Source organism: Hemiscyllium ocellatum, chromosome 45 (genome assembly GCF_020745735.1).
Source record: "Hemiscyllium ocellatum isolate sHemOce1 chromosome 45, sHemOce1.pat.X.cur, whole genome shotgun sequence".
NCBI lineage: Eukaryota > Metazoa > Chordata > Chondrichthyes > Orectolobiformes > Hemiscylliidae > Hemiscyllium > Hemiscyllium ocellatum.
Window position 1 is genome coordinate 15,104,207 of NC_083445.1, and position 21,511 is coordinate 15,125,717.

Consider the following 21,511-nt stretch of genomic DNA (forward strand, 5'->3'; position numbering starts at 1 on the left):
AGAGCAGGACTCAGAAAAATACAAAATAATCAGGCAGAGTCAACACGATTTTGTGAAACAGAAATCATATTTAGCCAATTTATTGGAATTGTTCAATAAAGTAATATCTGTTGTGGTTAAAGTGGCAGATGTAGTGTACTTAGATTTCAATAAGCATTTGATAAGGTGTCATGTTAAAGGTTATTGCAGCAAATGAACTTTCATGGTGTAGGGGTTAATATATTGGCATGGATAGAAGATTGACTGGCTAACAAGAGTTAACATAAAATGTGTTAGCAAGATGTCATGTGTGGTGTACCACAGGGATCAGTGCTGGCGCCTGAGCTTTTAACAATTTATATCAATGTCTTAGATGAAAAGGTTGAAGATATGGGGTAGCTAAATTTGCCAATGGCACAAAAAAAAGTAGAAATGTTGATTACATCAGAATGTAGAAGTTCTGAATGCATATAAATAAAGTGAATGGATGAGGATCTTGCAAATGGAGTGTAATGTGAGAAAATGTGAAATTGTCTATTCTGTCAGGAAGAATTACAAATAAAATTATTATTTAAATGGTGAAAGGTTGCGTAGCTCCGAGATGTAGAGGAACATGAATCACAAAAGGCTGTTATGCAGCTACGGCTAGTATTAAGGAAAACTAATAGAATGTTATCATGTAATGTGAGGGAATTGAATACAAAGGTATAGAGATTATGTTTTAGTTATACAAGACACCAGTGAGTTTACATAGAGTCATAGAGTCATACAGCACCAAAACAGACTCTTCAGTCCAAACACACTCCCAAATTAAACTAGCTCCAGCTGCCTGCTTCTGGCCCATATTCCTCCGACCTTTCCTATTCCTGAACGTATTTAAGTGTCTTGTGACTGTGCCTATAGCCACCACTTCCTCAGAAAGTTCATTCCACATGCAAACCAACCTCTATGTCTATATAAATCTCTCACCTTAAAAATATGCCCCCAGTCTTGAAATCCCCCCATCCTATGGAAGAGACAACTACTATTAATCTGATCTATATCCCTCTTTCAGATCACCGCTGAACCTCCTACACTCCAGTGAAAAATGTCACAGCCTATCCAGCCTTTCTTTAAACTCAAACTTTCCTATACCCAGCAACATCCCAGTAAATCTCATCATTACCCTTTCTTGCTGAATAATATCCTTCCTATAACTGGGTGACCAGAACTGAACATCATACTCCAAAAAAGGTCTCATTAATTCCTTGTACAACCTTGTACAACCTCAATTTGACTTGCCAACTCCTATATCCAAAGGACAGAGCGATGAAGGCAAGCATGCTCAATCCTTTTTAACCACCATGTCTACCTGTGATGCGAACTTGAAGGAATTATGTACCTGAACCTCTGGGCCCTTCTGTTAGAACAGTATCCAAGGTCCAACCATTAATTATCCAAGGCCTGCCCTGTTTGTTGTGCCAAAACATTTATCCAAATTGAACTTCAACTGCCATTTGTCAGCCCATTAGCCCACTTGATCAAGATTACTTTGTAAGCTGAGAAAACCTTCACTGCCTACTATATCACCATAGTAGGCACAAACTTACTAACCATGCCTTCTGCATTTTCATCCAAATCATTTATTTAAATGACAAACAAAAGAGGACTCAGAACCGATCCCTGTGAAACACGGCTGGTGACAGGTGTCCTGTCCTAAAAACAACCCACCACCACCCCTCTGTCTCCACCCGTTAAGGCAATTAGATATCCAATTGGCAAGCTCTCCCTGAATCCCATGTGACCCTAACTTTACTAAGTACTCTACTGTACAGATCCCTGTCAAAGGCTTTACAAAAGTCCAAGTAAATAATGTCAACTGCTTTGACCTCATCAATCTTGTTGGAAGTTTCTTTCCTTGCACAACCCCATGCTGACTATCCCTCATCAATTTTTGCCTCTCTAATGTCAATCAACCCTATATTTAAAAATCTCCTCCAACATACTACCAACAACCAAAGTCAGACTCAAAGTTCTGTAGTTCCCCAGTTTCTCCTTACAACTTTTCTTAAACACAGGTGCAATTTTAGTCACCCTCCAGCCATCAGGCACCTTCACTGCTAATTATGGATCATGCAAATATTTCTACAAGGCACCTCACAATTTCCTCCCTTACTTCCCACAGCGTTCTGGGATACGTTAGATTAGGTCCTGGAGGTTGATCGACCTTGAAAATCTCTATATCCTCCAGAATTTCCTTTTCTGTAATGTGAACTGTTTTTAAAACATTATTATTTATTTCCCTGCTTTCTCCACAGCAAAAAGTGACAGGAAATATTAATTTAGTAGTTCTCCTATGTCCTGGGGTTCACACAAAGATGACTTCCTGAATCTTTAAGGAGCCCCTACCCACTTTCTAGACACTCTCTTACTCAATGTACTAGTATAACCTCTTTGGATTATCCTTAACTTTAACTGCCAATGCTATCTCATTGCTTTACAGATTTCCTTCTTCATACACTCTTTCTATTGATTAAAAGATTTATTTGAACCCAGTTGTCTATATCTAACGTAAAATTCTCTTTTATTCTTGTCTTGAACCTCAATATCTTTATACGCCCATTGTTCCTTAATCTCACCAGCCTTATCATTCAGTGTAGAATGAACAGAATGCCTCCGAACTTTCGTCATCACATTCTGGAAAGCCTTCCACTTGTCAGATGTCATTTTACCTGTAAACAGTGTATTCCAATCAACTGTTTAAAGTTCTTGTCTCATACCATGAACATTTGCATTCCTCCAATTAAAAACTTTTATGACAGGCTTATCCTTTTCCATAACCATTTTGAAACTCGAAGAATTATGATCAGTAGACCCAAAGTGTTCCCCTACTTTTACTTCAGTCACCTGCTCAGCTTTATTGCCCAAAAGATGGTCATGTTTTGCTCCTTTGCTGATCAGAGAATCCACATCTTGATAAAGAAAATTTCCTTGAACACATTTGACAAATTCTTCACCATCCAAACCTTGAACACTATGTTAGTCCCAGTCAAAGTTTGGAACATTAAAATCCCCTTTGTTGCAATCTTATATCTGCAATCTCCCTACATATTTTTTTTCAATTGCTCTCGGACTACAGGGGAGGGACAGCAGTGTGAAGGGGGTGAGGTGATTGGTGGGAGGGGGGTGTGTGTTGATGCTACAGTACAATCCCATTAAAGTGATGTTTCCTTTCTTATTCCTCATTTCTGCCCATATGTTTTCACTGTACAATTTTTCAGAAATATCCTCACTAGTTACAGCAGTAATGTTTTCTTTAATCAAAAACGCCACTGCCACTCCTATCTTCCCTCCCTTTCTATGGCATCCGAAATCCCTAACATTGAGCTAAATAGCCTGTAACATTCAGGGATATGTAGATGAGGTGCATTAGTACAGGGTAAATGTAGAGGCATAGGGTAGGAGAATGTTTTTGGGTGGGTGACTGTTCAGAGGGTCAATGTGGATTTGTTAGGCTGAAGGGCCTGTTTCCACACTGTAGGGATCCTATGAAATGAAGAATAAAAAAAAACAACTTTGAATAACCCCTTACATGTAAAATAAACTACCTTTAATTGCCTTTAGAATGTAATGTTAAAGTGCAAAAAAAAAATCAAATGTATAAATCTTAAATGAAATGAATCAATGGCTGATTAACTGAGTTAAAATAACTCCTCTTCAATAAATTCTTTGGGTAAAAAAGAAATTCTCCAGAACCAACCACATGCAGGAACCCCCAAAATGAAAGCAAACTCTTTTAAAAAGGAATTGTTCAGCTATTCAAAACAAAAACTCGCAGTTTTAAAAGAAAGTCTGCTTAAAATGCATATGGATATTTTAAGCTTATGAAGTTTGAATAAAGAAAGCTTGAGCCGTTCACTGTAGACCTCTGCAAAGCTCACAAAAGAGGTTCATTTTGAAAAGTACAAAAAGTACAAAATGAATTAAAATCTTACATTCATGAAATATAATAATTGTAATAAAACTATGATGAATCTTAAAGTAAGCCAGTAATCTCAGGAACAGCCGCACAATCGAAGCTGCTCCCTCACACTGTCATCTGGAGTATTGTGGGCAGTATTGGTTTCCCTACCTAAGGAAGGAAGTAAATGTCTATGATTCAGTTCAGAGAAGGTTTACTGGGTGGCAAGTCACTGGACTTGAAACACCGGTTTTGTTTTTCATTCCACAGAAGCTGCCAGACCTGTTGAGTTTCTCTTGCAATTACTGTGTTTATTTGTTTCAGATCTCTAGCATCCACATTATTTTATTTTACCAGACTAATAGCTAGAATAGATGAATAGTCTCAGCAGGAAACATTGGACAGTTGAGGTTTGTGTCTGCTGGAGTTTAGAACAGTAAGAGGTACCTTGATTGAAACATTTTAGATCCTAAAGGCTCTTGACAGGGTGATGTGGAGAGGATACCCCTTCTTGTATCTAGAATTAGGGGTCACTGCTTAAAAATAATGGGTTACCCATTTAAGTCAGAGATAAAAGCAAAGTCAAAGACGAGAATCACTACATTGCAGAAAGAGGCCATTTGGCCCATCAAGTCTACACCCACCCCATAATTCTGCATTCACCATGGTAATTTGGAATTGAACTCGGGTTCCTGACGCTATGAGGCTGTAGTGCTAACCACTGCCACCATGAAACCCAAGTCTTTTGTATCAGAGGCCCATAAGTCTGTTCCTCAAAAGTGTGCGGAAGAAAAATTTTTTAATATTTTCAGGCAGAGGTGAATAGATTCTTGATAAAATAGAAGGTAAAAGGTCACCAGAATGCAGAGTTCAGGTTACTATCAGATCTGCGGTGATCATATTAAATAGCGAAAACGGCTTGAGGGGCCAAATGGCCTACTCCTGTTCCTTACTTGGGTTTTTATATGTCTGTATATTCGTGGTGTGGGGTTAGTTACCTTGGATGGCTTGTTTGTGATGCAGAGTGACACCAATAGAGTGGGTTTAATTCTTGCACTGGCAGAGATTACCGTGAAGGGCTGTCTTTCACACCCTCTCCCCTTACCTGAGGTGGATTGACCCTCAGGTTAAACCACCACCAGTCATTTCTCTATCTCTCTCTCTCTCTCTTTAATGAGAGAGCAGCCCTGTGCTCTGGTAAGACCATGATGACTTAATTTCTTTATATTTATGGTCATGTGAGTGGATTCATTATCCAGAAGCCCGAGCTAATATTCTGCCTCCATGGGTTTAAATCTCACTGGGGCATCTGGCGGAATTTGAATATAATTAATAAAATAATAGAATTGAAAACTAGTCTCAGTGAAGGTGACCATTGCTGTAAAAAAAATCCTGTCTGGTTCACTGATGTCCTTTGGGGAAGGAAATCTGCCAGCCTTGCCCAGTCTGTGATTCCAGACCCACAATCAATTTGGTTGACTTTTAACTGCCTCTAAAGGGCAATTATGGGTGGGCAACATCAGGTGAACATGTTAGTGATGCCCATATTCCCCTGAGCAATGCTGAGAAAGTGAGAAATTCAGGACAAGCCTCTTTATGGAGAGAATATTTAGAATATGAATCTCATTACCATATAGAATGACTGAGGTGAATAGTGTGGATGCATTTCTGAGAAAGCTAGATGAACACGAGAGAGAAAGGAATAGAAGTTTCTCATGTTGATAGAATAAGATGTCAAGATATAGAGGTAGGTTTCGATTAAGCATGAACATCAGTGGTGGCCGGATGGGCTGAATGGCCTGTTTCTGTGCTGTACACCCAACATAATTCTGTGAGAGCATCCAAACAGCTGCCCCCTCCCCCCAGCATGTGATTCCCTCTTTGTCGTTGCTGCAGGAAGACTGGTCCTTGCTGCTGATCTCCACTATTGGGCTCGTAGTATCCCTGCTGTGCCTTGCCGCCTCCATTGTCGTGTTCACCAAGTGCCGCTCCATCCAAAAGGCCAGCATCATCGTGTACAAACATCTGAGTATCAACCTCTTCCTAGCACAGCTCATCTTCCTGACAGGAATCCATGTGACAAACAAGGTGAGAAAGCCAACCCTTTGACCACCTCCCTGAATCAGACATCCGTACCCAGGCTTCTCACCCACGCCACAGGACCCTCGACCTCTACCATCTCCCTGAGCTGTCCACTTATCGCAATCAAAGATTCGTAGATGTCACACCATGACCTTACTTTCAGTCCCTTCCAATTCAGTCTCCAACCTTCAACTTTAACAGTTCAATTCACTCCAAATGTTCCCTCATATGTGGGGTGCTTCTTCATAATCCTGCAGCGCTAGTTAATTTATCAGACAGCTAATTTAACAGAAAAAAAACTTTATTTTGCCTTGGACACTCATGGAAATCTTTGTACATCACTGATTTCTGAAATGATCCACTCTCAATCTGGCCGAACTCACTCTTCACTTTCCTTACTCTGGTCTTGACACTTAATCCTCACTTTCTCTCATTAGATCATTGGACGTTGTCCTAAAGAGGCTGGTGATCAGCTGCCTTCAAGAACTGCTGTAGTTTGTGTGCTGTGGAAACACACACACTGTGCCGTTAGGGAAGATTTTGACTGAGCATCAGTGAAGAAACAGCAACATATTTCCAAGTCAGGATGGTGTGGGGTTGGTGGCACCTTGCAGGTGGTGCTGGAGTTCCCTTATATCTGCTGCCCTTGTCCTTCTAGATGGTCGCAGTCACAGTTTTAGAGTGTCCTACAGAAGGTCTGGATCTACATTCCTTCTAATCTTGCCTCCCCTGCCTTGTGAAAGAATGAAACTTATGAGGAAAGAGAAGGGTTGCCCCAGTGCCCTGCCCTTGCTGATATATTCAGACAGAGTCGCTAGGGAATGTGGTATTCTATTTCATGTAATATCTGTGGTGGGCTCCCAGTGGGTTGCTGGTCAGTCAAAAGAGTGCTTATCCACTGCCTGGCTCCAAATTTCTGCCAGTCCTTTCTTCCCAGAAGAAGAAGTCAGACATTTGAAGGAACAGAGACGTGCCCTGGAGATTGGCTGATCAGTTGCTTCATCAGTTTTGGCAATGGTCTTGTATGCCACAATGAATTGGGACCACAGAGGAGTCTCCATGGGAGGGACATTAACACCAGCTCACGCATTGCCCCAGTATCCATTCCACGGTGACTCCAGAATTGGGGTTCTGAAGAGGTTCTGATGAATTTCTGGGAAGTGGTGCCCAGCCCTAAGTCCTTCACTACCAGATCTCAGTCTCTATCCTGTGCAACTCTAGATGGGATTGTGAATGGAATTCCATTTGCTGTCATCATTAAGATGTACAATAAGATTTGGAATAACACAGTTAGATTCATAGGAATCTATACCGGAAAAAAAATGCTCTTCAGCCCATTGTGTCTACACCAGTCAAAAATAACTACCTAAACATTCTAATCCCATTTTCCACCCCTTGGCTCAAAGCCTTGTATGCGTTGGCATCACAAATGCACATCGAAATACTTGTTGAATATTATGAGAGTTTCTGTCTTTCCCAACATCACAGGCAGTGAGCTCCAGATTCCCACTACCCTCTGAGTGAAAAAGGTTTTCCTTACAGCTCTTCTATACCTCCTGCCCCTTACCTTAAATCTGTGCTCCTTGGTCATTGATCCGTTCCACAAGGTGAAAAATTTCTTCCTGCCTACTCTATCTCTGCCTTCATAATATTAAAAATCACACAACACCAGGTTATAGTCCAACAGCTTTATTTGCAAGTACAAGCTTTCAGAGTGCTGCTCCTTCATCAGATAATTAGTGGGGCAGGATCATAAGGCACACCCTGAACATATTAAAACAGCCATCCCCTACAGACAAGTCCTACACACACACAGGATCTATTCAGATAAGGATGAACACGACAGACACCTGAAGGTGCTGAAGGATGCCCTCAATCGAAACCTGCCTCCCCATTTTAAGTGATTAAAGACTTAACAGCAACCTAGGTTTGTTCAATACATCGGATCAGTTGTGTGACGTTCGATCTTTTACTATAAATTCTGTGTCCTATGATCCTACCCTATCAGTTACCTGACAAAGGGGCAGTGCTCCAAAACTTGTACTTTCAAATAAGCCTGTTGGACTACAACGTGGTGTTGAGTGATTTTTAACTTATTCCACCCATGTCCAACACCGGCACCTCTACTTCATAATGTTAAACATTGCAATCATATCCTCTGTTAGTTTCCTCTTCTCCAAGGAAAACAACATCAGTCTGTGGAATGTTTATTCATAACTGAAATATCTGATCAGTCTATCTATATCCTTCTGTAATGTAAGGCTGTTTTCCTACTGTCTATCATTTTAACTTCACCTCAGGACAGCACCTCCCACTGACCAACATAACTTTCCATAACTTCATCTGCCTCTGTCTTTACTTATGCTCGAAACGTTGAATTCTCTATTCCTGAGATGCTGCCTAACCTGCTGTGCTTTGACCAGCAACACATTTGCAGCTCTGTCTTTTGGCAATTTAATAGGAGGTTCGGGCCCTGCTGAAAGTCCTATGATCTTTAAAATCAACAGACTTTGCCTCATCATTATAGTCTAAATTACATCTCAAATCTTAAGTCTATAAGAAGTAGGAGTGGAAGTAAGGCCATTTGGCCCATTGTGTCCACTCCGCCATTCAGTCATGGCTGATGGGCATTTCAATGCCACTTACTCGCACTCTCCCCGTAGCCCTTAATTCCTTGCGAGATTAAGAATTTATCAATCTCTGCCTTGAAGACATTTAACATCCTGGCCTCCACTGCGCTCCACAGGCCCACCACTCTCTGGCTCTCTCATTTCTGTTCTGAATTGACCACCTCTAATTCTAAGGCTGTGCCCATGAGTCCTAGTATCCCTGCCTGATGAAAACAATTTCTCAACATCCACCCTTTCTAAACCATGCAATATCTTGTAAGTTTCTATTGGATCTCCCTCAACCTTATAAACTCTAACGAATACAATCCCAGCATCCTCAGCCGTTCATCGTATGTTAGGCAAACCATTCCATCTTGTGATAGATTACATAAATCCTTGCTTTTGACTGTGAATGTGTGTATTGTGTATTTGTCTGTCTCTGCCTGTTTCTATAACTGTCTGTATTTGTATCTCTGCCCATGTCTGTGTCTTTATCTCTGTGTTTCTCTGAATTTATTATCTGTGTGTGTATCACTGTGTCTCTCTCTGACTGTATTATCTGAGTATTTATTTCTGTATGTTGCTGCCTGTGTTGTGTGTGTGTTTTACACAGTGTCTCTCTCTGCCTGTGGGTGTTATCTATGTGTGCCTCTGTCCAAGTGTTTCTGCCTGTGTGTCTCCTGTGTCTGTGTTTATCTCTCAGTGAGTTTACCTGTATTTCTGTTTAGGTGATCTGTCTGTTATTCCGTATGTGTTTCTGTCTGTCTGTGTCTTTATATCTTTATGTTATGTCTGCCTTCAGAGTGTTAGCCTTTGTGTTTATCGTGTTTGTGTGTCTGCCTGTGTTTCTCTCTGTCTGTCTTTGTTGCTGTGTGTTTTTGCTCACTGCTGAAGCCTAACCAATTACTCTGATCTTCCCTCCAGGTGGTGTGTGCCCTGGTTGCAGGATGCCTACATTACTTCTTTCTAACTGTCTTTGCCTGGACGTTCCTGGATGCTTTGCAGGTTTTCATTGTGTGCAGACACCTCACAGTCACAAGGTTTGCCCACTCATACATCATCAGACGGAGATACCTGTATTCCTCTGGCTATGCTGTGTCTGCACTGATTGTAATTATATCAGCAGCAATCCGTCCCTATGGCTACGGATCAGAAAAAGAGTGAGTAAATTTATGTTTAATTGACATTACAGAATGAACAGCACCAAAGGAGTCACTTGCTGTGTCAAGCCACTGTATCTACTTTGACGGGCTGTTTCAGAATCTCGTATGTTTCAATGTTTCATTCTTCTGAATGTTTATTTTTAATGTGATGTGGACATTGCTGGCTCTGCCAGCATTTATTGTCCATCTCTAACTGTCCAGAGGGCAGCTAAGAGTCACCGACATTGCTGTGGATCTGGAGTCATGTGTCGACCAGAATGTGTAAGGGGAACAGATTCCCCAGAGGTGCATCAGTGAACCAGGTGGGTTTTTATGGCAAAAGACAGTGGTTACATCTCATGACTAAACGAACATTTTCTTGAAATACCTTTTTTAAACTTTACTCAGCCTTACCAAAGGAGAACCCTGTCATCCCAGAAACTAATTCACAGAATCACAGTGCAGAAGGAGGCCATAGAGCATATAGTGACCACATTAGCTCCATTATCAATCGGCTTTTATTATCTAGTTCAGCTTTATTATCTAATCAGTGTTTATGATCCAGTCCAGTTCCATTCTGAAGTTTATAAAATAAAGTGAGGTGTAAATAGAGTTGATGGTAATTGTCTTTTCCCTGACATGGGGAATGTCAATAATGGGGCACATTTTTAAAGTGAGAGATTTAAAAAAGACATGAGGCAAATTTTTTACAAAGAGTGTGGTTCGACTGTGGAGTGAACTTCCAGAGGGAGTAGTGGATGCAGGTACAATTGCAATGTCTATAAGACACTTGAATGGATACATGAACAGGAAATGTTCGGAAGGATATGAGTCAGGAGCAGGAAAGTGGGACTAGTTTAGTTTGGGATTATGTTCGGCATGGACTGGTTAAATTGAAGGGTCTGTTACCATGCTGTGTGATGGTAGGACTCTATTACGTAATGTGCCTCTGTTGTTGAGTTTGATTCGCTTACCTAGTCCAGCTATTTTACCCCAACCCTAACCCTAATCTTCTGCCTTTTCCCTATATCCATTCACACCATTACATCCAAGCAAAATCATGGATGCTTGCTTGATTACCTCAACTGACCCCACCTCCAGGAATGCAGCCTTCCCCTATATTGCAGGGTGCCACTGTGTAAGCATGTTGTGCGCTTGAGATGCTGTGAGAAAATGTTTTTCTCTCACTTCACAAGATTTTGTTTGCACATCACCAGTTGCCAGACTGTCTTCCTCAAACCTTCCTTAAGACGTCTGTGTTAGAGGACCTCAAGATCCGTCTATGTGTAAAAATGTAATAATATCTCTGAGCAGGTTGAATAGACAATACACATTCTTTCTTAAAGCAGCCAAAACATACACAGGAGTGCTCTAGCTGTCGTCGTGTTATAGCTTTGACTCCAAATCTTTTGAATTTACTGTTACTCAGATGTTTGAGGGCAGCATTTTCAGCATCAAAAATCTCATTATTCCTCACTCTCTAGTGACCCCATTGATAACTAGGCCCTGACTGTCTGGAATGAATATAAAATAAGTAAGCAACCCCTACACATCTCTTTGATTTTATTTTCATTGACTTCTGATGACAGACTGGAGAAGGGGTGGGGGAGATCTCCCTAAAGTCCTCAAGCTGGGGTCTCCTCTGAACTAATCTCATTAAAACATTAAATCATTAATACCTGGTCATTGTTGTAACATTGTCAGTTGTTCCTACTTTATAATATTCTTGATCTTGTTGTGTTGACAAATACCCACAGTGTCTACTGAGGCCGCGTGCAAAAGATTAATATTTATGAATGTAACCAAAAGTAACAACAAATAATGGAGACTTTATCTTGCCACCAAGCTGTAGTCAACAGCAAGACCGTGGTTATATCATGTGAGATCCTTACACTTCCTGAGATGATGTATACTGTGTCTCATTTACATATCATACATAGACCCCATATGCTACAACCATCACATGTGGGATCTTGCTGTGCACAAACTGGTTTCTGTGTTTTCTATATGACAATAGCGACAACACTGCAAAGGTACTTCAATGGCTGGATGACATGCTGTAATGATTTATTTGATTCTTACAGCTGCTGGCTGAGCCTAGAGTGGGGCTTTCGATGGAGTTTCCAAGGGCCAGTCTGCCTTGTGATTGTGGTATGTGTCTTTCTGGTGTTTCCTCACTTCTGAATATTCACTAAGGTAACCATATGGGACCTCTTCAGGCACTAGGCCTTGTTCAGGAGAGACAGAGAGACAGACAAAAAGACATCAGGATATCAGCCCAAATTTATGTACACAAGATACAGAGAAGAGAGGAGTTTTAGACAACAGGAGGGAGAAAAGGAGGTGTAGGCAAAGCCATAGAGCAAAGAAGGTGTGAGAGGAACTAAAATTCAAATCTCAGCAAGGCAATTGGGGGACCTTAAATTAACCCAATTAGTAAATCTGGGATAAAATCAGTTCAGTAATAACGATCAGAAACTCGTATTGTCCTGTTCACACATGTACGTCAAGGCGGAGATCTGTCAAACTTATTGGTCTGGCCTAGATTTGAATCTAGAAAGTGTGAGTGCTACTGACTCTTAACCACCTAAACAAGACACTTAGTTATAAAGGTAAAGTTGTCAAAGTTTTACCAGACCATAGAGTTGCTCTCTCGTGAGGGAGAGAGAGAGATAACTAATGGAGGTGTGAAGATCACCAAACCTCAGGTGAGGGGGCAAGAGTTTAATCTGATTGGACCTTCACAGTAACTTTAGCAGATGTGGGATTGAACCCACACTGTTTGTGTAACTCTGTACCTCAAACCAGCTGCCCAACCAACTGAACTACACCATCCTAACACACATTCAATTTATCAAATAGATAAAAAGCTCTTTCTCAGCAACATTCCGATGGCGGATGAGAACTTGACTCAGTATAAATATTTTAATCAACATCTAAGCATGTTGTGATACGCCGATGGGACTCTATTTTTAATGATAGTCAACAGGATTTACTATGTACCTGAGTGGGATTTGACACCAAGCCACTTTCTGGGTCTCTGTATGTGACAATGCCACTATGCCATCACCTCCCCCTTCCCAGGCTGTATTGTAGAGATGAAGTTAGCAGTATGGTTTGAGTCACCGGTGTATCAGTTCAATTAAATCAGAAAGGTGTTTGGCTGGACTCTGTTGAAGCAACTATTAATCTCTGATATTTAACACACCAGACAGACTATAGCGTTTCAAGAGGGTAGCTCATCACTGCCTTCTCGGGTGCAATTAGGGATGAGCAACGTGTGTTGGCCGGGCCAGCCATGCCCGCTTCCCAACAACAAACAACCATTAAGCGCAAGGAGAAAGATTGGAAGACATATAATTGGGATTGTTAAACAGAGCATTCTGTGCACTGGGAATTTCAAAGACATTATGCTGTCTTTGCTTCCCAAATTTTGTTTCTCTCCCTCTCCAGGTGAATATGGTGTTGTATGTCTGGACACTCTGTTTACTGAGGCATCATTTGTCCACACGTGATGTGAATGTGTCAAAGATTAAAGACACCACGTAAGTACCAAGTAGAAAGTTCTTGGCCCACTGCCTGCAGATCATATCATGATTCAGTCCCACCCAGTGGTGGCTGCAACAATATTTCTCTGCATGCTCCATTCTACCTTCATATTGAAAGCTGGAAGGTGCAGAACTGCAGTTAGACACCAGTGCCGTGCAGATGGACTACTTCACTGTCTAAAATACCCACGTTCAGATGAGGCATCAAACTGAAGCTTAATCTGCTCTCTCAGCTGGATGTAAAAGAACCCAATACACAAATAGAACAAAACATATCCCTCGTGTCCTGGCCAATAATTATCTCTCAGATAACAGGACCAAATGAAGACTATCACAGTGCTACTGACAGAAGCCTCCTGCATGCAAACTGGCTGCCATGTTTCCCACATCACAACAGTGTCAACACTGCAAACATTTTTCATTGGCTGATATGCTCTTTGTTAGAGAAAAAAACTACAGATGCTGGAATCTAAAGTAGACAGGTAGGAGGCTGAAAGAACACAACAATCCAGACGGCATTAGTAAGTGGTTTGTCGAGCATTGCAGCCAGGCCCACAGGGGCCAACCAGACCTCCCAGTCACCCCCCTTTCGATTCCCCTAACCACTGCGACATGACCATCCTTGGCCTCCTCCATTGCCATAATGAACCACACTGCAAATTGGAGGAACAACACCTCATCTTTCACTTGGTCAGCCGACAGCCCTGAGGACTCAACATTGAGTTCTTCAAATTCAAATAACGTTTCTCTCCATCCTCCGAATCTTTTCCCAGCCCCTCCCCATCCATTCCACTGCTCCCTGCAACCAACCGGATTTATTCCTCCCAATGACCAACCAAGTCATACCCTCTACCTAGCTTCATCTTTCCCCACTTCATCACCCTCCCCCTACCACCCCCCTTTATCTGCAGCTCCCCCCACACCCACCCCAGTCCTGAAGAATGTTACCCCAACATGTCAGCTTCTCCACCTCCTGTTTCTGCCTGACATGCTGTGTTCTTCCAGCCTCCTGCCTGCCTATGCCCTTTGTAACAACCTGCAGTTGTGAAAGGCAGAGTACAAATGGGTGCCTTTTTCTACATTATGATGGGATGGATTAACATGAATAATCTTTTATTTTGTCCCTTTTCAACAGGACCCTGACTCTTAAGGCAACTGCACGTTTGTTTGTCCTGGGATGCACTTGGATCTTTGGGATATTTAATATCAACAAGAGCACCTTCTTCCTCTCCTACATATTCACTGTCATCAACACTCTCCAGGGCCTCTTTATTTTCGTAATCTACTGTGTTTCCAATCGCCAGGTAAGACAGTCTCCATTACAGGTGGAGGCACCAGAGACTCTCCAAATCATGTTATATTTGTGAAACAGGAAAGGAGAAGTTGACCAGTGGAACTGGGTGTGGGTAAAAAGTGAGGTCTGCAGATGCTGGAGATCAGAGCTGAAAATGTGTTGCTGGTTAAAGCACAGCAGGTTAGGCAGCATCCAAGGAACAGGAAATTCGACGTTTCAGGCCAGAGCCCTTCATTCCTGATGAAGGGCTCTGGCCCGAAATGTCAAATTTCCTGTTCCTTGGATGCTGCCTAACCTGTTGTGCTTTAACCAGCAACACATTTTCAGAACTGGGTGTGGGTCAGATATTAGCTGTATTACAAAGTGACTGTTCAGTAACTCTCACTGCCAGCAGTCTGATAAATATTTAATAGAAGTTAGCAACCTGGAGCCATTTAATTTCAGTAAAAGACACAAAGATGCATCATGCCACATATAATTAAATATAAAGTTCTGTGCAGGTACAGACCATTTAGCCTAGCTAGTTTGTACTGATATTTATGCTCCATCTATCTCTGTTCATCATAGCTCATAGTCTCATAGACACATATTGCACAGAAGGAGACCATCCAACCCATCATGTCCACCCAGTCAACAAAGTTCTGACTACATTGATCCCATTTTCCAGTGTTTGACCCAGTGCCCTGGTGGCTGCAGCAAAGCAAGTGAATATTAAATGCCGTTTCAATGTTATGACAGTTTCTAACTCAACCATCATTTCAGGCAGTAAGTCCTGGATTCCCATCATCCTCCAAGTAAAAAAACATTCTCTCCAACTCTCCTCTTCACCTTCTAATTCTTTACTCCCTGGTAACTGACCTCTCTACTAATGGGAAGAAGCACCTTCTTATCCACTGACCTTTGACCCACATAATCTGAGGCACCTCTTTCAGGTCCCCTCTCAGCCTTTGCTGCTCTAAGGAAAACCTTTTGAGCCTTTCCTCAAAGTTCAGACCTTCCATCTGAGGTCACATTCTCGTGAATCTCTGCTCCACCATCTTTAGTGCAATCACAACCTTTCTGCAATGTGCAAACCAGAATGACATGCACTACGACTTTGTGATCTAACTAGTGCTTTATACAGCTCCAACATGACCTCCTTGGTCTTGTATTATGTCTTGGCTAATAAAGGCACATCTCCCATTTCCCTTCTTCACTATCTTGTCCACTTGCCCTGCTATCTTCAGAGACCCTGTGCTTACCTACAACAACGTCTCTCTCATCTTCTGAAGTTCTAAGTAAGTATCAGACTGGACATTGAAACATTAACTCTCTTTCTTTTTTCACAGATGCTGGTGGACCTGTTGAATTTCTCCAACATTTTCTGTGTTTCTTTCTTTTTGATCTTTAGCACCTTCCAGCTTCCTACTATTTATAATCTCTTGTTTTGGTAGTCCTCCCCATCTGTATTACCACACACTTTAATGGGTTAAATTCCTTTTGAATTCTGCCCAGCTGTCCAGTCCATTGTTATCCTCCTTCTGTTTACAGCTGCACATTACTAACCGCATCACCAATTTTCATGTCAGATCCAAATTTCTTGATTATGCCTCATTTATTTCAGTCCACATCAATAATGTACACTAAAACAGCAAGAGCCCTGTGGATCCTCACTGGAAACAGATTTGCAGTCATTGTCGTAAAATCAAGTTTGCAATCTTGCAAGTGTACATTAAAAGGCCTCAATAAAGATAAGTATATGCAAGAGAAGAGAGGAATCTTCCAGAACTTTACAGTCAGGTTCCAGTCCCATGACAATGACATAGCTCCTTGGGCACATGTTCTGTAGCTATTCCATGAATAAAAGTACAATTCCCTTCACTCAACAGTCACCCTTCATCCTCCCCTATTCTGGGGAAACCAGGCCCTACCTGTTCAATGTTTCCTGCTTAGCCCTTCAGTTCAGATGCCATTCTAGTTAATTTTTATCTTTGCCCCTTCACCAAGATTTGTTTGACACTGTGGAGACCAGAAATGTTCACAGTTGTGTGAGCTGGGTCTAACCAGGATTCTCCACAGGCTTAACCCAATCTCTTGTGACTGACTTAATTGTCCTCATTTTTTTGAAGGTGAGGGATGAAGTTCGGAAATGGTTCATCAAGTCAAGAACATACTCAACCAGCAACACTTCAGATGTTCAAATGAGTTCTCTCGAGGTAAGAAGTGAGGCTTCAAAAGACAATTGATGTGCAATGACATTGGCTCATAAGCTGTGGTTAAACTTTCCAACTATGGAACACTATAGGCAGGGTAAAGATCCCATGGACCCCAGACACCTTACCCCAGGAATACTATACTCTGTCCCTCCTCACCCACCAATCCATTACCACCCACTTGTCTTTCCTAAAAAATCTGAATTAAAGGGAACATAGAGAATGTATAAGTAGTTTTCTGCTTTTTTCCCTACTAAATGGAATTAATCTGTGTGCATTCAATATTCAATTAAATATCATATGTAAATTACTTCAGCCAGAAACAAAAGGACAGACATTATTCTTATGATAAATATTAATACCACAAGATAATATGTTTATTTTAAAATGCTCTAATCTTATGTTATAAGATCATCACAATCTTCAACATGAGTATAAGAGTGTACAGAAATAGGCTTCTCCATCCTTTGATCCTGCTCTGAACTCCACCTTTTAGCCGGTCCCCCATAAGCATTGACCCCTTAGTCCATCAAAAATCAGTCAACTCCGGCCTTGGATGCTTTCTGTGGCCCAGCCTCCTCTGGCCTCTGAGGGGTGAGAATTTCAAACAGCAATGACCCTCTGAGAGAAGAAACACCTTCTCATCTCTGTCTAAATTGGGAGACCTTTATTCTGAAACTCTGCTGCCTCATTCTAGGTGCTCCCATGAGAGAAATATCTTCACTGTGTTTACCCTGTCAAGACCCCCTCAGAGATTGTATTTCAATGAGAGTGCAGACCTTTCTTTTCAACTCCAATTGTGCAGGTGCAACCTGCTCAATCCTTCCTCATAAGGCAGCCTTAATCTCTTAGAAACTAATATTTATCTTACATCTATATTCATCAAACCAAATCAACATGTATTGAGCTTTTAAATTTATATTGCTCAAAACTGAGGTAATATTTTTGTGGTATATAAATATAATACAAATGAGCTAAATGGATTCCATTTACTTGAAAGTATCTGTTGAGTCTAATTCCTGTACTAATATACAAAACACAGGGTAATCCCAAGACATAGCCTGTGCCTTGAATGCTACAGTGTAGAAAGCCTGAGACCTGTGGCCATGTATTAACATCCCATTATTTGGCTCATTTCACACGGTGAACACTGAAAGAGACATCACTCCCCATCATTCCCAAAGTGACAATGACACATCATGTGTGTGGGAGCTCATTGGGTTATGCAACTATTGGGGATATCACATGCAACTATTGGGGATAGGTTTGGGTTTGTTCCCTCATTTGACCTTGCCCATGAAAATATGTGTTAGTGAATTGCATTTTGGACCACTCCAATGTCCCATCTATGGTCTTTTCAAGATAGCACCTTTGCAGAAACATCAAATACCTTAGACTGTTTAATCCAAGTTCCCAGCTGTCTGTCTGAGCTCAGGACGTGTATGTATCCACAGGATATGTGCAGGTGGAGGACAGTGAGGTGATGGTTGTTCACCTTCTCTTGTGGAACGATGCTCAGATTCAGAACGACGTGCTTTCACTTTGCTTCCCAGTGTCCACAGGAGCATATCCTGGTTCCTCACCTGCCATTTACAGAGATGTCATGGTGGGATTGAAACCCTTGTCTGTGGAAAATTAGCCTCTGGGTCTAGTGGCATTCCCATGACCATCACTATCTCCACCAAACAATGTGGGAAAGGAGTGAAGTCAATATAATGAAGGGCAATAGAGTCATGCTGCTAGCCCATTGCCTGATCCTATCAAGTTAGGAATAAAATTCCTTGGGAATTCCACTGAACTCCTGTGTAATCTCAGCTCAAAACCAATGGCTCCTGGGACTTCACTGTTTCCAAAAGTAGCAAGGGAAAGGTGGGCCCTGGAGGGAGTGTGGTCAGTTCAGTGTGGTGGGCAGTTGTGGGAAGGTTTGAGGGTGATATCTGAAAACTGGATCAATCTAGCTCCCTCTCATTCTCCATTCTTTCCTTGATTTTCTTACACTCAGCCCTTATCCCTTCATTGCAGTGTAGAGACTCCAATCTTTGATCTCCTGCTCCTAGACCAGCGTGGGGTGTCCCAGATTCAAAGTGGTGAACTGGTACCTCAGTAAGTGGGAGGGTTAGTGTCCACCACAAGAGTATTTATGCCTTGCCACACCTTCTTCGTCTCCCTCTCATTGATGTAGTGAGCTACATGTTAATGCAAAATAAACTATTTGCTCAGGAGTTACAGGGAAGCATGTTCAGTACAAAGATCTTGGGCCCTTCAACTTCACATGTCAAGATGGAACAAACGTTTCCAACAGACTGGGCAGATGTGCTCCCCTGCCAAAACATGGCAGTGCCAACCTAACCTCTGCTGCTGAGATGTCCTCCTTGATGGGCTGAATGACCTACCTCTGTTCCCACATCTTATGATCTCCCATTGACCCTGCAAACCCCAGCAGGCATCTTTGGGCACCATGTGCCCGAACATAGCAATCATCATTGCAACCCGAGGGATTTCAGGCCAATTGTGTCTTTCTTAAATATCTACCGAATTGAACAGGGGCAAGTAATAAAAGATCCTCATTTATTTTCTTAACTAGACTAACACATCGTAACCCTCCTGAGGACTCCAGAGGTGACAGCGATAAGACCTTCCTTGGTTTGTGTGTCTGTGTCTCTATCTCTGTCTGTCTGTGAGTACAGCGTGTGCATTGTTTAAAAAGTTGGCTTTGTTTTTTGTTAGCTTTTCAAGCTTTGCCAGGCAAGTTATTTTGTTTCATCACACAAGTTGTTGCTTTTTCTTCATTCTTTCATGGGATATGGGCTTCAATGGTAAGCTCCCACAGACTCACACACACGTGCGTGTGCGGTCGTATAGGCATGTATACGTAAACAATATCCACACACACAGTCACATACATATAACAAACCACATACACAGCCATCAGAGACATAGATATAACAGATACACACAAGATACTCACATATGTACACATTGATGGTATTGAGAATAATGCTCATATTCCCACCCTACCTTGGTTGATTCAGTGCTAACGACAGCCACATTTGGTTTTCTGAATTGTTTGCTTTAGCTCCATGTTACTGACTTGTATGCAAGCTGAATGATAACAAGGTGTGTTATAGATACTGGTCTTCCACACTGCTTTCTGGATTTGTTTATCACCGGAACATGTTTTTCTCAGATTAAAATTTGAAGTGGAAATGTTGATTAACCGGATTTAAAATTGCAATGAAACCATATTTGCAAAAGAAGAGGTTCATGAAATTTCCTGGACAGTTTAATAGTTAATTATAATTCTTCACCAATTGTATTTTAATAAAGTTTATTGTTACGGTTATTACTCTTCTAGGTGTATTGAGTAATATTTGTGAGCAAACGAGATTTCATTTTATGCTCTATATGGACAAACCATGAGATTGAGCTACAATGGAGATGATTGACAATGTTGGTGTGAAATAGATTCTGTTTGCTGTCACACCTCGTGACATGTTTAAATAAACTGTTGTTAGACCCAACTTACAATGAAATTACTGCCTTACTCAGTGGTGTCAGTTCACAGACTTCCTTGCTCTCTGGCTTTGCAAATTCATTTCAGAATGCAAATAAAGGAACCCGAGTGAGTTTATAGTTTGGGATATTTGGAGGCACTGTGGGAATTCAGTGCAGAGGGGAAGAGGTGCTTTTTGCTTGCCTTTTTTGGCTCATAGTTTCTTGGTTATTTTTAACAGAATAAATTGAAGCCCAGCATCAGGGCCTTCTATCAATGATAAGTTATCAATGAAGGTAAATCAGGAAAACATTTACAGGTTACAAATTGAAAGAGCAATATGAAACTTTTAAAACTAAGTACTAAGTAATTAAAATGAAGATGCTAGGTCAGGTGATGTGTTGTAACTGCATTATGTTGGAGTTGGTGGACAGCCATTGTGGTTTATTGCGACCACATCTGTAGCAAGTTTTGATTACTTGAGAAATCAGTTGAGGAGCTAGAGCCTGATCTTTGAACACTGTGACACATCTGAGAGAGGAAGAATTGCCTGCTTATTGTGTTTCAGAAAAGAGCCACACCCTTAGAATAACTAACTCAAATTTGTTCAGTAGTTAGGGAATGGAAGGTGTGAGCAATCCGGGAGATAATGCTGAAGAAGCCTCAGCCCCTGAGCTTGTCTAACAGATTTGAGATGCTTGCTCCTTGTGGATGAGAATGGGGAGTGTAGTGAGGATAAGCAAAATGACCACAGCACTGTGGTGCAGGGCTCCATTCAAGAGAAGAGAGAAAGTGACATGTGGTTATAATCGAGGATAGTGCAGACAGGGGAATAGACCCTGTTCTCTGTCGCCGGGAATGGAAGTCCTGAAGGTTATGTTGCCTGCCTGGTGCTCGGGTTCAGGATGTCTCAAATTAAAACAGAAATTGCTGGAAACATTCAGCAGAGGATTGAGGTGAATTGAATCTGAAAATGGCTCAGTGATAGGAAACAAAGAGTAATAGTGAATGGATGTTATTTGTGAATGGATTTCAGTGGTGTTCCACAGGGCTCATGCTTTTCGTGGTATATGTTAATCATTTAGACTTAAATGCGGGAGGCATAATTGGGAAATTTGTAAATGGCACAACAATTGGAAGGGCAATTGATAATGAAGGGAATGGCTGTCACCTTCAGGATCGTATCAATGGTTTGGTTGAGGTGACAGAATCTTGACAAATGGAATTCGATC

The 21,511-nt window shown here is 41.5% G+C and overlaps 1 protein-coding gene across 1 annotated transcript in view; it reads left to right on the forward strand.

Annotated features, from left to right (window-relative positions):
- Window positions 1–19,547, forward strand: part of LOC132835870 (adhesion G protein-coupled receptor E1-like) — a 45,236-nt gene extending 25,689 nt beyond the window's left edge. The window contains exons 10-16 of the mRNA XM_060854968.1: window positions 5,816–6,007; window positions 9,535–9,770; window positions 11,837–11,903; window positions 13,206–13,297; window positions 14,436–14,604; window positions 16,703–16,789; window positions 19,371–19,547. Of these exons, the coding sequence (XP_060710951.1) occupies window positions 5,816–6,007; window positions 9,535–9,770; window positions 11,837–11,903; window positions 13,206–13,297; window positions 14,436–14,604; window positions 16,703–16,789; window positions 19,371–19,385 (858 nt within the window). The 3' untranslated portion in view covers window positions 19,386–19,547. The remainder of the gene's footprint in view (window positions 1–5,815; window positions 6,008–9,534; window positions 9,771–11,836; window positions 11,904–13,205; window positions 13,298–14,435; window positions 14,605–16,702; window positions 16,790–19,370) is intronic.
- The last annotated feature ends 1,964 nt before the right edge of the window (window positions 19,548–21,511 follow it).